Below are 18,339 nucleotides of genomic sequence, written 5' to 3'. Positions count from 1 at the left end.
CTATCTTTGTGGTTTTTTTGTTTTTTGTTTTTTACTGCAAGTACAGGAAGAACTTTGCTCTAGTACTTAGCTCTATTAAATGTGCCTGTGACAAACTTAAAGCTATACATTAAGTTGAGCCTTTTCTATATATGTACTCCAATGGCACCCGAACAAACATGAATTTCAAACTTCATATCAAGTAAATAGAAATAGTAATGTATAATTTTAGGCTTAAAATCTAATCTGATAATGGTATTCTTTTACAATGGTAGAAAAACTTGGTAAAAGAAACATACCTAATATATAAAATTGCTAATTTTGTAAAATTGGACCATTAAGCTAAGGAAATAACGCTGTTTTTAGTAACAATAAAATGTAATCCACAAATGAATAGTAACTTGGAAATTAGATTTTCCCTAAAGGAGAAGAAATATTGTTAAGAAACAAATGAATGGTTATTCTTACAGCTAAAAATAGAAAATAAGTTCTTACTGACGATCAAAATATTCTCTGCTACTAGTTTTAGCACGGGAGAGAACTGACTCCCTATTGCTGAGTGGTTTATTGAACTTAATGCTGCAAATATTTCAAAATATTCTGTGGAATTAAAGGATAAATTGAAAAAAATTTAAATGTAAAATTATGGCTTAGTTTAGACGTATGGTATATTCTAATGGTGTGAATTTTTTATTTAAGAAGTAGCTAAAATGTTTTCTTGCAGAGTTATGACTGATCAGACTCAGAGCAGATGGGCAGGGCAGTATTGAGTCACTTTAATTAAATTGTAGCTTCATTTGCGGAGGTGGTGGTAGGTTGTTGTCTGCCTTTCTTATATGTTGTTTTATAGATTCTCCCAGTTGTACTTCTCCCAAGATTTTAGTTTTTAGAGAAAGTGTGGGGCAAGAACTAATGGATTGTGTACTTACTTGTCTATCTGCCTAGTTTTTATTTCTCTAGGTTCTCTTATCAGATATACTTACATGATTACTGATGTTTGAGTTTAGAATATTAGCTCTTTAAGAAGTTTGTTGTTGTGATGCAGTTTTAATCTTCCAACTACATCTCAGTTTTATTTGTAATTAAAAAAAACCTTATTTTTATTCATTACAAATAGAAACCTTTAGTTTGTCAGGAGAATGAGCATTTATGTGCAGCAATGTAAATGGACTGTTTTTAAATGGTCCATTTATAGGAAAAGTGTTGAAATAAGAGGCAAGTAAGAAGTCAGGGAATAAAAAATAGTTTGCTGAGCTTGTAATGCTTTGTTTGACATTAAAATAGTTTTTGAAGTTTTGAGGTCCTGATACTAACAGTGCAAATCTAGAGGCCTTTGAGAGCACTACTTATTTATTCCCACTTAACTCTAGTGGCTAGTTCACATTAAAATTCACAGCTGTGAGAAGTTTGTGTGCTTTTATGAATTACCTTGCTTCAATTAAATTAAGCAAGAGTTTTAATATTTATTATGATCATGTTTTGTTGTCACTATTTGGCTATTTTGGCATCTTTTTAAAGGGGAAACTGTATGGGAAAGAGTAATATGATACTGTATTTTATCTTGTTGTTGATTATTCCCATTATCTTCTATCCGAACCGATAATTTATGAATTTTTTCATTGACAAGGTTTTAAGAGCTTTTAAAATGTGTTGAAAAAGTCCCAAGCTGTTAAGTATTTTTATTTTCATACTGCTTTTATGACTATGGAATTGCTAAACTGAATTAAGGAAAGTTGTATTTCAAAAAATGTAGTACATGCTTTGTAACAATTTAAAGTTTTATGTGAATTAATACTGAGGCTCTAAACAAATAACTGTAGTTACATATCTTGATGACCCTTGATATGATTGTTTCAGACTAATTGTCAACTTTTGAAATATTGGACTTTGCTTTTATATTGAGGTTTTGATTCAAATAAGTCTGTTTTTTTTTCTTTTTTAAATTTGGGACTTTATTTTCTAATCCTTTTGTTAAAATGCTGAAACACTAGGCTGAATATCCCAGCCTTTTTGAATTTTCTTAATTCAAAGGCGGTTTAACCTTCCACCACTACTGCTATCATCCAAACCCAAGAATTCTTGATATTTTTATGTTTACATATGCTTCTGCTCACCGGTGCTAATAGTGATACCCACCAGTTGGTAATAGCCACAGTATTAGGGAAAAAATTCTGATAGAAACATGGCAGTAGACTGGTTTCAAAGTTGTTGTTAGCTCTGCAGTGGGCAAGCATAGCTTCCTAACTTTCACAGCCATTCAGTAGATTTAGTGGATGCCCTTTTGAAAAATTACAGTTAGCTAAAAGGCAATTGACACCATTATTCTGGTTATTGGTAGAGCTATCAGCACTGGTTTTTTTAAATAAGTTGAGCTTTTTAGTATCCTGATGGCCTTCAGAATAGCTGTTTTGATGCCTACTTTTAGATCTAGTTAAAATAATCAGGTACTCTGTAGCTTTGAAACCCTCTTGTCTTACAGATGTGGTTAGGTGTTGATGTACCAAATCAAGGTAGTAAACAATCCAAGATGCAGTTGGAGGCCATCCTGCCCTGCCCTATGCTCTGTGAACTGACCTAGCTAGGCCTTGTTCCTCTATCTGTGAATGCGTGACTCATCGATATGGGCGTTTGTGTTGGGCCCATACCAACCTTGTTTAGTCCCACAGTGTTTTGTTCGCCCCACGGAGGCCAAGAAAGCCGCAGATGAGGCCAAGATGAGATTTGCCCACATAGATGGAGATCATCTGACACTGCTGAACGTCTACCATGCTTTTAAACAAAGTAAGTATAAATTTGGAGACACTCTTGTCTAAATGTCACTTGCAGTGTATAAGATGTTTCTTCGTCCCACTTTGATTTATTATCCGTGACAACTGATATTAGAAACCCAGAGGTACTTTTGAAAAACTCCTGATGAGCATTTAAAATAGAAATTGCCAATCTTTTTCAAAGTTGTTTATGTTTATAATCAGGGGATAAAGCACCAGTTGTGGAAAACCTGAAAAATAACAGTGATATAAATGACAGACTTGTATAACATTTATCACTAACATACACGTTTTTATATACTTTTATTTCTGTGCATTTTACATTTTTAAGAATAGTTTTATATTGTTTATACAATCATTACTCTAACATTTTTACTAATAAAGAACTTTTTACACCAAAATAAAACTAATAGAAAAAAATGGACAAGTATGAATGATGGTTCTTAGGCTACCAGTGGTCTCTAAACATGATATGGAAAAGTTCAGCTCTACTGTTAGCCCAAGAAGTGCATTATTATTTTGGCATTATTATTGATAATGAAAGGCATTACCATTTTCTCACATAAAATTTGCAGATATTGAAGAAAAATATTCCTTAGCTGTATGGGAGTGGGGTTAGTTGTGGTCTTTATGAAAAGTTGATTTTATGTTACCAGGAACTTTAGCAACTGTATACTCTTTGACCCAGAAATAATTTAGAAAGTTATTTTTTGGTATTCTGTGGACACTGATTTGATTAAATAATTTCACCAGAATTATTTATGGTGGTAAAAAAAAAATTGGCTACCTAAATGCCCACCAGTGGAAAAATTGTGAGTTATGCTGTAGACATATGAAGTAATTGTTCTAGCTTTAAATCATCTTATCATAGAATATTTAGTGACCTGAAAAACATTTGTCAGTGACTTGTAAATGAGGAAACATAATAACAATGAAGTTATTGCTAGCTGCTGCTGTTGGAATGTACCATTTACAAAAATTGAGAGGAAACCTTAATAAATTTAAAGGAGAAAAAAAATGCAGAAATTGCAACTGGATCTGACATTTTTTTAAACTGATAGCCCTACATCATCACCCTGTGCCAAAAATGTGGAATTCTGTCACTAAGTTTGTAGTTTCTTCTCATGAGAAATTGGTTTCCTAATTTATAAAGTTGACGTTCCAATTTTGTATGTCTGGTTTTATTTGTAACTCATTTTTATTATCTCATAAAAATCTCAGTTATACTCTTAAAATGGGGAGCCTGTTGACTTTGGCACATCTCTGTAGGGGTGATGGTGAATTTATTTGTCTTGGGGTCCAGAAGTGCTAGAGGGCCAGTGTGTGCACCAGACGTAGTATCTAACTTGATTTACATCTGTTCCTTACTCCAGAACCCTGATATGAGTTGAATAGAATTGATGACTAGCAGCGAGAAAGAATGGAGCCCTTCTCTGCCCAGGCCCAGAAAACTTGGGGGCAGATATGAGAGTTAAGGGAAATGTGGTTATGAAACCACAGGCTGAAGACCAGCACATGGTTTACCTTAGAACAGTTATTTAATCTTTCTTGTATCCAAATACTGGTATTACCTAGCGTTAAAGACTTACCCCTGATAAGACAGATCTACTCAAAAAACCTACTGTATTCCTCTTCTATGCGAAACATGCTGGGTGACCAAGAGATACATAACCTATTAAAGCCTTGAGAAGGAACAGATTCACGGTCAGAGGGGATGTAGTAAGTTAAAATGGTGTTATCCACTCACTAGATGTATGATCTATTTCTGATAAATACATCAAAATACTACTTTCTACATCAAAATACAACTAATAAAATAGAAAAACGGACAAGTATGAATGATGGTTCTCAGGCTACAAGTGGCCTGTAAACAAGAGGTGGAAAAGTTCAAGTCTATTGTTTGCCCAAGAAATGCATTATTAGTGAGAGGTACTATGATCTCTCACTGCCAAAGGGATGATTAGTCATTGGTGGTTTTTAGGGGTTTGCAGTATGTGATGACTTGACATTTGGTAGAACTGTCCTTATTAGTTAAAGGTGAGGATTTAGCCTTTAATCACTGATTGCCACCTTTTCAAATAAGAGAAGCTCTTAAAAAAAAAAAAAGCAAAAAACTTTGCCAGATCCCCACGTGTTATTATTTCGACATATCCATATATATATGGATATATTATTTCGATATATCCATATATATATGGATATGAAAATATTTGGAATATTTTCACGAAAGCTTTTTAAATGGTTGTATGTTATTAATTGAAACATTGAGTATATTTGAAAAAAGCATGTTTCAGATACTGGTCAAGGTGTTTTGCATTAGAGACAATAGTTGATTACATAGTGAAGCTAAAATGTCATGTCAATTAAAATGTTGTCTTAATACTATTTATGTAAATAACCCTTTGAAATTGAAAACTAGATTCAAGTTATTTTGCAGTACCTTAATCTGTCTGGGGAGGGGAGATTTCTCTCTAAAAATCAGACAAATGGTTTGGCTTTAGATCTTAGGGGTGGTTTACTGTATTGGTGAGAGATAAACAGCTAGAATTATATTAATGTTCCCAGTTTTAGATTTAATTTTCCCATTTACCCAATTATTTCTCTCAAGTTTAGAAATACAGTAGAACCATCAGATGTTAGTTACTAGTCATTTGTTCTTAACAAATAACTTAGATTTGCAATTTTTCCATCTGTAGTACATGAATTCTAAAAATTGAGAACCACACAAAAAAGCTACATTTCAAGCCATAGTCTGCAAATCAACAACCTTTTCAAAAATTTGCCTTTTTATTGTCCAGCTTGGGCATTTTTCTGCCTTTCAGCTTGTTACAGAGCATCAGCATAAGTAAAATTACCTCTAAGGTGTGCTGTTTCAGTTCCCAAAGATATTCAGTGCTTTGGTTTAAATGTCAATGGCTCCAGATGGTTAACTTTTATTTCTCATTCCAGATAGATTAATTAATGGGTTAATCCATTAGTTAATTAATTAATTAACTAATATGTTATTGTATTCTTTAATTCAAAAATCTATTTCCTATCTCCACCTCACCCATCCTTAATTTCTGAAATGGGGATGCATTTTGTAATGGATAAAAATGTACGTATATATTTGTTATGTCTAAAAAACATTAAGGCAGAGTTATACACTATAACTGGTAGAATCCTAGAACCAAAGAGAAAAGAGTATGCTGAAGATAAGCATACATCACAGTAGCAAGAGAAGGATCAACAGTTTTAATTTTTGTTTTCTCTCTCCCATTTCACAATAACCCTCTTAGTTTTATTTATCAAAGTTCCTCTGAAATAAATAATGCAATTCTTTGCCATGACTGTCTTTGGCACATGAAAGATGTCACTGTAAAATTTCTTTCATGATGCTACAGGTTGAGCTCTTTAAGTGAGCAACACTAGGCTAGTTGGAAGCTTATCAAGGATTCGTCAGTGGAGAAATATCCTTTTGATAATACATGTAATAAAATTACTTGAAGTGCTTAGACTTAGGTCTTGTTTATTAAACATGAGTGGAGGTTTCGGGCATCCTTGTAAACTTCTGTTTCAGGACTTGCTCATAAATTGCTGAGAGACACGTGTGTCGCAATAAAACTTTGCCGTCTTTAAGTCTGAGATGCTCTGTGTCAGGCATAAAGAACAATACACAACAATTGTTTGCAGTTATCTTAATCTAAAGCTGTAGTTTCATTGAAAATGAACAGGCCATGACTTTTACCAAATACTTCCAGCCTTCCCTTATCTGATAGACCATCTTTTGGAAACAACCAGGTGGATGTTAATGGGAGAAATAATTCACTAAAAACAGTTAATTCAAAAGCATTGTTTTGGCATCCAAATCCAAAAGCCTTGTTACTGTTTCTAATGTTGAATCACACTACAGATCTTTGAGAAAGTTGGTAACATTGCAGTTCATTTAAAGAAAATGTTGTGGGTAAATCTCCTTTCTGGTTTATTTAGCTTATTCTTTATAACAATTTTTTTAATTAGAGAACATTCCTGTGTGGGTGATTCATGGTGCCTTCTTTTCTCTCCGCCTTCTACCTTTTTAGATCATGAATCGGTTCAGTGGTGTTATGACAACTTCATTAACTACAGGTCCCTGATGTCCGCAGACAATGTACGCCAGCAGCTATCTCGAATTATGGACAGATTTAATTTGCCTCGTCGAAGTACTGACTTTACAAGCAGGGACTATTATATTAATATAAGAAAAGCTTTGGTTACTGGGTATTTTATGCAGGTATGTAGATAATATGGGAATGAATAAGTATTCATATGACACTGATTTCTATTAACAGTCCTTTGAATCCACTCAAAAGCAAAAGTGAGTTTGTGCATGCTCATAAAAATTTATCTTAAATGTTGGTACATCCAGTTTCTTTGAGTGAATTAATATACTAAGAAATTTTAAGTATTTAATGAGTAACAAATTAATGTACTAAATGGCTAAGGTAGTCTAGTTATACAGGAATCATTTTTAGAATTATTTTATTAATAGAGCCTTTGTTATACAAAATGGAAACTTTGGCTACTTTCAGATGTGATTAGGCACCTGTTTCTTCAGGAATGTGAATATTGATCAGTGCATTAAAGTTTCTCTGAATCTAGGGCTTAATTGGAAATACATTGTCATAACAGAGTACTAAAAGGAAGCAATTGAGCGGATCCAAAAGTACATACAGTTGGCTTTAGTCTTTATCTAAAAACTAAGCACCTCCAAATTCAAATATTCAAATACGTGGATTTCATTTACAGTCCTCTACAGAGTGATCATTGGTAATTATGACCAAGACCCTTGCGTACTGCAAAAGCCAAAAACGTCTGTTGAGTAGCAATAAAGATGAAACATAATTTAAAAAGTTTTATTTAGTTTAAGTATGCTGTGTTAACGGCTATAAGAACAGAAGTAAAACTTGTCAAGTAAATACTGTGAACAGTTATTTTAAGGTGTTTATAAAATAGGAGAAACTTTGAGAAAAATGCAAGAAAATTTTGTGGTGATAAAATTGAAAACAAATCACCTGATTTGGGATAAGTCTCTTCTATCTCTTTTCTGTTTGTTCATTCTCTCTTTGGCTGTGTCTGTTAAGCACGACGTGGCTTACCCTTAAGGCCAGATGGGCTCAGTAGCTAGAATATGAGCCTGAGGACACTCAGTTTCAGAATCAAAAATCAAAGGAGATTGGTGAGATGTCTGTATTTGAATCTAAGTAACACAATGTTTATTGTGGCATCTTATTATATAATAGGCTTATTAGAGTTTGGTGAATAATAGGTATGAGCATTCTTTCTTGAAACTTTTAACTATATTCTTAATATTTGATATGTACTGGCTTCTCTTTGACATGTTCTGTTCTTTTTTAGGGGGAGGGGATGGGGTAAGGGAGGCAATGTCTCACTCCCAGGCTGGAGTGCAGTGGTGCAATCACAGCTCACTGCAGCTTTTACCTCCCTGGGCTCTGGTGATCCTCCCACCTCAGACTCCTGAGTTCCTGGGACTACAGGCACGCACCACTATGCCTAGCTAATTTTTGCCTTTTTGTGTGTGTAGAAAGAGGGCCTCGCCATGTTGCCCAGGCTGATCTTGAATTTCTGGCTTCAAATGATCCTCCTACCTCGACCTCCCAAAGTGCTGAGATTACAGACGTGAGCCACCAGGCCTGGGTTGACATGTTCTTAAATTTGCTTTTTATATTTCAGAAAAAAACTGGCCGGGCGCTGTGGCTCACGCCTGTAATCCCAGCACTTTGGGAGGCCGAGGCGGGTGGATCACAAGGTCAGGAGATCGAGACCATCCTGGCTAACATGGTGAAACCCCGTCTCTACTAAAAATACAAAAAATTAGCCGGGCACGGTGGCGGGTGCCTGTAGTCCCAGCTACTCGGGAGGCTGAGGCAGGAGAATGGCGTGAACCTGGGAGGCAGAGCTTGCAGTGAGCCGAGGTAGCGCCACTGCACTCCAGCCTGGGCGACAGAGCGAGACTCCGTCTCAAAAAAAAAAAAAAATTGATGAAATTATATTCAAGCATTATACTTCTTAATTATGTAGATTAAAATTTGTTACAAACAGCTAGGCATCACAGAGTGTGCTTGTAGTCCTAGCTACTAGAGAAGTTGAGTGGAGAGCAAGGAGCGTTGAAGCCAGCCCAGGCAACATAGCAAAACCCTATCTCTTTTTAAAAACAAACAAAAAATTTATTAGAAACAGCATGCATTATAGTACCTGACACCTAATAGGTGTTTAGTAAATATTTCGAATGAAATTGAGTTTCTTTTCTATTATTCATGCTCATTCTTTAAGCACAGAATATTAGAATTGGAAAGGGAGAACTGTCCATTTTGATGAGTATCACCAGTCAAGGTGTTACCAAAAAAAGAAATGAAAGAGAAGCACGTGCAAGCTCTTTTTTTTTTTCCATTTTTATTTTCCTGTCTTTGTAGGTTACCTTTTTCTTTTCCTCTTTGCCCTCTTTAGTTTTCTACCTTATTTTTTATTCTATTTCTTTATTTTCTTTTTTGAGATGGAGCCTCTTGCTCTGTCGCCCAGGCTGGAGTGCAGTGACTTGATCTCAGCTCACTGCAACCTCCGCCTCCTGGGTTCAGGCGATTCTCCTGCCTCAGCCTCCTGAGTAGCTGGGATACAGACACCCGCCACCACGCTTGTCTAATTTTTGTACTTTTAGTAGAGATGAGATTTCACCGTGTTGGCCAGGCTGGTCTCGAACTCCTGACCTCAGGTGATCTGCCTGTCTCAGCCTCCCAAAGTGCTGGGATTACTGCACCTGGCTTTAGTTTTCTACCTTAGACATGAATGTTCTGGTAATTGTCTGCTCATAGTTGGCGCCCAGTGCTGAAGAGCCTGCTCTAGATGGTCTAAGGCAGGAAAGATCAGATAGTAAATGTTGGGCTCTGTGGACCCATGAGGTCCTTGTCAAAACTACCTAACACTGCCTGCTCTTGGAGCATAATAGGTATAGACAAATGGGCATGCCTGTGATCTAATAAAACTTTCCTTATGGATACTGAAGTTTGAATTTTACATGCTACTCATGCTTCACAGAATGTTTTTTGTATGATATTTTTTCTTTCTAATTAAAGATATATAAACCATTTTGGATTCACAGACCTTACAAATAGAGGCTGTGAGTTGGATTTGGCCCACAGGCAGCAGTTTGCTTATCTCTGCTTTTATCAGGCAGTGATAAATAAGTATAGCCATAGAATGAAAAGTAAAAGGGAGGCCTGCCTCTTCCTAATTATGTAGGTAGCTTTACAACTAGCATGTCAGAAGCATTGTATTAATAATATACTGGGTTTTGGTTTCAGGTGGCACATTTAGAACGAACAGGGCATTACTTAACTGTGAAAGATAACCAGGTGGTTCAGTTGCATCCCTCTACTGTTCTTGACCACAAACCTGAATGGGTGCTTTATAATGAGTTTGTTCTAACAACAAAGAATTACATCCGGACATGTACAGATATCAAGCCAGAATGGTAAGTACACCTTTTGTTCTAACAGTTTTTTGTTAGTACTTTGCTCAAAATGGAACCTGACTGTTGCTAGAGTCATGGCCTTGCATTCACTCATTGAGAATTTATATTTCAGTGTGTAGGTATGAGGGAATTGACTGGATGGTGTGATTAATCTTTCACACCCTTCCTTTGTTAAGTGGACAGTGGGATTGTTGATATTTATGGGCAGGATTTGAAGCCAAATGTGAAGTTACATTTGAATAGCATGAAAAGTTTCTTCAGGGGCTGGGCATGGTGGCTCACACCTGTAATCCCAGGACTCTGGGAGGCCAGGATGGGAGGATCACTTGAAGCCAGGGGTTCAAGACCAGCCTGTGCAATATAGCCAGAATCCATCTCTACTAAAAGATATATAGGTGTGTACAAAAATTAGCTGGGCATGGTGGTGCTGCATGTCTATAGTCCCAGCTACTGGGGAAGCTGGGCAGGAGGATTGCTTGAGCCCAGGAGTTTGAGGTTGCAGTGAGCTATGATCATGCCACTGTACTCCAGCCTGGGTGACAGTGAGACCCTGTCTCTCAGACATACTTTTAAAAAAGGGTTTTTTTTAAAAATTTTTTTAATTTTTAGAGTTTCTTTGGAGCCATTCTCTTGCTGTTGTGATTAACTCAAGTCAGTACTGTTTCTTGCTTGCAGAAATCTTTTGTTTTGTTTTGTTTTGTTTTTTATCATTTTTTTTTGTCCCATTACAATTAGCCCTCAACTATTTATTATTTATATATTGGTTTTTAGGAACTGTGCAGGCATAAAAATGATAGCTCTTTGTGTTTTAACATACTAGCTTCTACAAAATGTAGAGTAAGAACGGATTGTTTTATTTTAAGCAAAATAACCCTCACCTTCATGGTTTTTTGTTTTATTTATGCCAGAATCTATTCTATAACCTATGACAGGAAATGTCAGCCAAGAGTAGTGGGACTGAAGGCACATACTCTAGGTGCTGTCACCGCTTTATATTGTGCAGCTGCTTTCTTATACGGATTTGGGACTTTTGACACTTAAATTGTGTAGGACATTACCATTTTATCTTAAACGCTTTGTTGAGAAAAAAATTGTATAGCTAAACTTTATAAAAGATTTCAGTCAAGTGTATTTTGGGGGGGTATAGAGTTATAGTTATTAAAACATTGAAAATGAGAAGATCCAATCATTTGAATACCATGATGTTTCCTACACAGAACCTGTTATATATTACTATATCCTTGGAGTGGCAAATTAATAGTGTGCCAGAGTAAAGAAATCAGTGACTTTATCTGTTATCTTTACATTAATGTATCTTGAGGGGTTTGTTATTAAGTTTATTGTAAGTCCAACATCAGAAAATTCACATCTTACTAAATAAAATACTTAACACATTTCTAAAAGTGCTATTTGTAAGGATTAGTTATTTGTATTTTTCTGAGACTTGAATTCATAGATTTGCCTTGGTTCATCAGTATATTAATGCATAATGCCTATCCTATTAACAACTCCAGTACTTCAATTAAATGTTAATTTGGAAATTTTTCTGCCCACTTCTAAACAGGTTGGTGAAAATTGCCCCTCAATATTATGACATGAGCAATTTCCCACAGTGTGAAGCAAAGAGACAGTTGGACCGCATCATTGCCAAACTTCAATCCAAGGAATATTCACAGTACTGAATTCAGTGCTTAGAACTGAAGTTATTGAGAGGACAGCTTTAAAAGATGAATGAACTCAAAAGTTCGAGTTGTGCTCTTCACGTTGGTTCGATAATGGCCTTTATTTGAAAGCTTTTTAATTTTTCTTTACAGTAAATATTCCATTCTGATTTCATAAATTAAACATTTATGCCTCCCTTTTGTGTTGACACTGTAGCTCATACTGGAAAAGTCGATCAATGTTTTGCAGTTTATTGAAAGTAGTTCTATATATAACAATGTTATAAGCATTTCTTTAGAAATGGTTGAAAATGCTTCTAAAATGTGATTATCGACCATGGTATGCATGATCGTTGTAATTGTTGACATTCCTTTTAGAAGTTGTGAAATGTTACAACTTGTGCTTATGTAGACACAATCTTCTGTCTCAGTACAGAGGCACTGACTTCAATAAAGTCTATTTATACTAATTTTGGCCAAAGCCCTTTGGTATCTTTGTTCTAGTCTCTAAGTATAGTTGTTTTTCAAGTGTGGAGCTTTTTTATTATAATTATACTGTTACTACATATTTAGTATCTTTCTACCAGGAGTACTCCTTAGGAAAAGTAGCTGTTAAAGCAGTATTTTTAAGAGCATGGCTTAGCGCTTTGTTAGGTTAATCAGGATGTGATTGATCTAAAAGGGGTAAAATGTGTGTAGTGATCATTTGAAACTGGACCCCAAAAGAGAGAATAATGAAAGGAGAGCTCTCTACTTGTCTTTCTTAGAGTTCCTTTCATAAGGCTCATAATTTATTATCTTAACTACATTTTTGTCAGATGTTTTTATTATACTTCTAGCTTCTCAAACACGTTTATTAGTATTAGGTAAGAGGAAAGCATATTTTAGATCTCAGTTTAACAAAATTCTTAGTGATGGAAGTTTTATGCAGTATACAAAATAATTTGTATAGTGTGTTAAAATGTACATTTGACCTTCCATTTTCTATGACAGGCAGTAGACAAGTTGAAAACTTGGCTACATTCATTTTGAAATGAAAATTGAGGTGTTTTATGTGGCCCATAAAATGTTTTTTAATCAGTTATTTTCATATGAAGACTAAATACTGTACTCATTAGTCTGGACTTCCCTCTTCTTCCCCTCCTACCTTTATAAGTTTTTAAGTGTTAAAGGAAATATATAGGTGTGTACCTGGCATTTAAATATACTTGGTAACTAGCATGTGACTTAGGGAGTTGGGCAAGTTAACTCTTTGAAGCTAACTAGTATGCTTTTTAGTGTAGGTAGGTGTTACTAAATGATGCCTAGTGGCTTGAAAAAGTTAATGTGCCTTCTATAAGTGCCTCATTTTGTTCCCATGGAATAATTTACATGGTGGAATAATACTTCAGGTTACATTTAAATATTGGTTAGATATTCATGCAACATTAAGCATTGGCAACATTGCCAGAATCTCTTAAAGTTATGTTGAAAAAGTCTAAGTACTTGGTCAGACTGTTCTCACTGAAATGGCAGCTCTCACCAGAGGAATATTTTGCTTGTTAATTTAAGCTGCAAGTGTAGTTTGTAAGTTGTTGTGTATCTTTATAATCTGACCATCCAATTTTAAGTACGTCTCAGAGTGGTGTAACGTATTATTTAATCTTGGGCTGTGTAAAATGTGAAGTTAGACCATTAGGTTTTCTTACAGAGAAACTGTTACGTGTTAGAGTTTTCAGATATCTAGAATAAAGTTTGGTATTTGGCAGAGCTTCTAGGAATCATGGGTGTGCATTGAGAATGGCCACATAGAAAGAGCAAGTTGAGTTTTTATCATGATGTCTATCCCCCACCATCTCCAGTTGTTCTAGGCTGCCTACATCTGACCAAAGCTGAAAATTCTTTTTTTTTTCCTTTTTTAAACACGGAATCTCGCTCTGCTGCCCAGGCTGGAGTGCAGTGGTGCAAACTCGGCTCACTGCAAGCTCTGCCTCCTGGGCTCATGCCGTTCTCCTGCCTCAGCCTCCCGAGTAGCTGGGACTACAGGCACCCACCACCACGCCTGGCTAATTTTTTTGTATTTTTAGTAGAGACGGGGTTTCACCATGTTAGCAAAGATGGTCTCGATCTCCTGACCTCGTGATCCGCCCGTCTCGGCCTCCCAAAGTCCTGGGATTACAGGCGTGAGCCACCTTGCCCAGCCTAAAGCTGAAGATTCTTACCATTGATGTTATTGACAAAGTTGTGGCTTTTAAAAATGGTCTTCTCTCAACCTCCTTATCTTACAAATTTGGCAGCTGAACAGCAAAGTTGTTAGTTTCCTTTGTTCACATAGAGCTATGACTATCAAATAATTTATTTGTGCTATACAACAAGAAAATTAAAAAGTTTTTTGGAGATTACCTGAAGAGGTCACCTTCCTTATCTCTCAACTTGGAATAGGTGAACTGCTTGTTGCATTATGGTATAAGGAAAGAAAGCCATCAGTAAGTAGAACCATTGACCCTGCAAATGTCAGGAAATTAACACAACTTGTGAGAAATGGGACAAAAGATGCCCTACAGTAAACCAATTTAGCTAGAATCCAAAAGCATTCTATACTCAAGTTTTTTATACGGCATATGACTTAATTCTAGAATTTTAGGTTTATAAGGTACTCGCATATGCTTAGAAGTAATTTTAATGGCTATCCTCCCTAACCAGATACATCAAGAAAAACAGTTCATTACCCTTGAAGGCTGCCTAATAGCTCTTAGAAATGCTAAGCTAAAGCCCTTTCTGTGTAACACCTGATTCCAGTTTTTCCTTCTAGAACATAATTAAACAAAGCCATTCTGCTACTTGATGGCCATTTAGATATTTGGAGTTAACTGTCATCTTCCCTTATTTTTAATTTAGACTGAATACCCTGGTTTTTTTTGTTTGTTTTTTTTCTTTCCTGTCAACATTTGTCTTTAACATGGTTTCCAGCTATTCTGTACATTCCTGGTTAACCTCTGCCAAGTACTCTGTGGATTGCAGTCAGTACTATGGTCTAAGCTGGACAGACTGCAGTTGAACTTGCTATTTCCCAAAGGACCAGGCCTACCATCACTTCTGTTACTACAATTTCAGATTACATTAACCTTTCAAGCAACCACAGCATACTTTTGTTTCATATTAATCTTAGTATAAATTTAAGGCACGTAATTATTACTTGAGAATGTTAATCTTTGTGGCTCAGGGCTGAGAAGGGACCTTCACAGACCTTGGGTCGTGTTAATCTTTGGAGACTTCACCCCACATGTTCAAATATATTCATAGCTCACATGTTCAAATATATCCATAGCTCGTTAATGACATTTAAAAAAATTAAAGGCAGGATAGGAATATCTTAATTTTAAATGTTTTCTAACAGTCTCAGAATTATTCTAGTATGAAACTAACCACATTATTTCAAACGCAGTTTTTATCAATGTTACATTTAAAAATGAAGTTGACAGATTTTAGTAAATGATTGCATGTAAACATTAATTTGAATTTTGCAGTTTCTTTTAATATTAGAGAACATGATGAGGTGGTTTTCTGGTCTTGTGCATTTTTAGTGGTCCCTAAAAAATGGGCTATAAGGATTTCTTAGATGATTAACAGCATTTCAGAGCACGAGTCATGGTTCAGAGACAGTTTTTAAAGTTCTGCTTTATTGAGGTATAATTAACATCAACTATATAGTTTGATAAAGTTTGACAAATGTATACAGTTGTGTAATTGTCACCACAATCAATACGCAACGTTTTCATCACCCTAAAAAGTTCCCCATGTCTCTCTGTAGCTAATACCCTTCCTCCTATTCCAAGTGTTTGGCTACTTGGAATCATACTGTGCGTAGTGTTTTGTGTCTAGATTCTCTCATTTGGCATAATCCTTTCAAGAGTCATCTATTTCACATATATCAGTGAGTTCTTTTTTTATTGCTGGGTAGTATTCCATTGTATATGTACCATATTTGTTTATGCGTTTTCCACTTGTTAGAAAATCAGCTTTTGACTGTTAAGAGTAAAGCTATTTGCATGTAGATTTTTATATAGGCATGGGTAAGTTTTTCTATTGGGTAAGTACTAGGAATCAAGGTGGCTGGGTTGTGATAAATATATGTTAAATTTTGTGAGAAACTGCTAGTTTTTCAAAATACTGTATCATTTTGCTCCCCCACCATCAGCATATAGCTGTTTTGATTGCCCTGTATCCTTGCCAACATTTCATAGTATCTATTTTATTTTAAATTTTAGTCATTTTAGTAGGTGTTGTACCTCGTGGTTTGTTTGTATTTCTCTAATGACTAATCAGTAATGGTGTGGAATATTGGGATATCTTTTCATGTCCCTATTTGCCATTTATATCTCTTAGGTGAAGTGACTGCTCATAACTTTTGCCCTTTTTATAATTAGTTTTTTTAATTATTGAGTTTAAGAGTTCTTTGTGTATACTGGATCTAACTTCTTTATGAGATAATGTGTTTTGCAAATGTTTCTCTAACCCGTTAGCTTGTACTGTTGTTTGCTTAAGAGTGTCTTTTGCAGAGTAGAACTTTTTTTTTTTTGAGACGGAGTTTCGCTCTTGTTGCCCAGGCTGGAGTGCAATGGTGTGATCCCAGCTCACCGCAACCTCTACCTCCCATGTTCAACTGATTCTCCTGAGTCCTCAGCCTCCAGAGTAGCTGGGATTAGAGGCATGCGCCACCACGCCCAGCTAATTTTGTATTTTTAGTAGAGACAGGGTTTCTCCATGTTGGTCAGGCTGGTCTTGAACTCCTGACCTCAGGTGATCCATCCACCTCGGCCTCCCAAAGTGCTGGGATTACAGGAGGGAGCCACCGCGCCTGACCCAGAAGAGTAGAACTTTTTAAAATATTGATCAAGTCCAGTATTTGGTTTTGGGTTGGTTTTTGTTTGTTTTCTTAAATGGTTTAATGGTTTGTGCTTTTTGGTCAGGGTCAGTTTTGGTGGTATGCTAAGAGGACAGCAAAGAACAGTCTGGTTTGAGTGGAGCATGATCTCTTTATTTAGGTAAAAACAGGAGACTATGAATTTAGGTTGGGGTTGAGTTGTGGAGGAACTTGGAGGTTAGGCTAGGTGTGCATCTGAGTTCAATATAGAGGATAGATTGTCGGAAGAGGGTTCACTGAAGTCATTTAGAAAAAATACTACACAATAACCCAGGTAATGACATTGAACCAGAAAAGAAGAATCAGAATGAAAGGGTCAGAGATGAAGTGGTGGTGTAAAGCAAAAGAGTCATCAGAGATAGCTTGTGTAGGCTATATGAGATGCATGGCTTGGGGTGCCAATCATGAATCTAGGCTGCAGATCAATTTGAGATCCTAGTTGCTGCTGAGAGAGAAAAAAAATGGTGAAGATTAAAAAGCACAGAACCTTTAATAAGAGAAGGGGAGGGGCGAAGGAGCAGCCAGAAAGTAAAATAATTTATTTAGATAGTGGAGTTTCATGCTTCAGAGAGGTGTGTAGTGGATGGGAATTGTGAATCCTGAAAGCTATGGGAATTGGTAATTTAGTCTTTAGCCAGCTTATGTAAGTTTAAGGTAGAGGATACAAGCAGGTAGTCAAAAGGGCCCAGATGCAGCCTGCCCTGATGTGATCCTCATGAAGTGTTTCAAAGAAATAGAGCACCTTTCTGTAAAAATAGATCCACGTAAAGTTTTCAAAATATTCCTGAGTCTGGCAAGGGTGGGCCTACCTGAAGTTTCTCCTGACACACTGTTAATTAGCTGCTTTGTAGGTAGGCATGTATTCTTCAGTTTGCCAGAGCCCCTTGCATGCCTTCATTTAGTCTACCTGTAGGCATTGTTGGGTGAGAAAGGGTTTTGAAGTGGGAAAGCTTGCAAAGACTGCTTTTAACGGAAAGTTTCATGGGCAGGATTGAGACCAAGAGGAAAGAAACTTCAAGTTAATGGACTACCTTGAAATTTTAGGCAAAACCTGTACCTGTGTCATGGGAGAGACTGGGATTATGGCCACACTTGATCTGAAGTTGAGGTCAAACTTGGTGATGTTGCCTTGAAAATAGAGATTTTCATAGACCAGGACGAAGATAGAAGGGAAAGTTAAAAGGGACTTCAGCTTAAATTTAGTCTCATCTTGGCACAGAGGGATGTATCTGTTAATCTGAGGTGGATCAAGTTCAGGCTTGAGAGAGGGAGTAATGCATGAGACTTTGAAAGTAGTTTGATTGTGAGTAAGCAAGAGATGGTGAAAGAGATGCCTTAGATCATGGGCATGCTTAGATCTTACAATTTTGATGATGAATTCACGCTAGCCTGAGAACTGAAGTGGAAGGCTACCCCTGGTTGATGATGGGTAGCAGGGATGTAGAAAAGTGGTAAAGTCTTTAAGATCTTGCCCTTTAAAAGAATCATCAGGTGGGGCAGATGATTAAAGATCATTACTTA

At 36.2% G+C, this 18,339-nt stretch overlaps 1 protein-coding gene across 1 annotated transcript in view; it reads left to right on the top strand.

The window, feature by feature from the left end:
• The window catches only part of DHX15 (DEAH-box helicase 15), a 58,202-nt gene extending 45,817 nt beyond the window's left edge, over positions 1-12,385 (top strand). The window contains exons 11-14 of the mRNA XM_003826833.5: positions 2,638-2,760; positions 6,809-6,999; positions 10,085-10,254; positions 11,819-12,385. Of these exons, the coding sequence (XP_003826881.2) occupies positions 2,638-2,760; positions 6,809-6,999; positions 10,085-10,254; positions 11,819-11,936 (602 nt within the window). The 3' untranslated portion in view covers positions 11,937-12,385. The remainder of the gene's footprint in view (positions 1-2,637; positions 2,761-6,808; positions 7,000-10,084; positions 10,255-11,818) is intronic.
• The last annotated feature ends 5,954 nt before the right edge of the window (positions 12,386-18,339 follow it).

The sequence above is a fragment of the Pan paniscus genome, chromosome 3, assembly GCF_029289425.2.
Source record: "Pan paniscus chromosome 3, NHGRI_mPanPan1-v2.0_pri, whole genome shotgun sequence".
NCBI lineage: Eukaryota > Metazoa > Chordata > Mammalia > Primates > Hominidae > Pan > Pan paniscus.
Note: the sequence above shows the minus strand (reverse complement) of the source record. Positions and strands in the feature narration are given on the sequence as shown.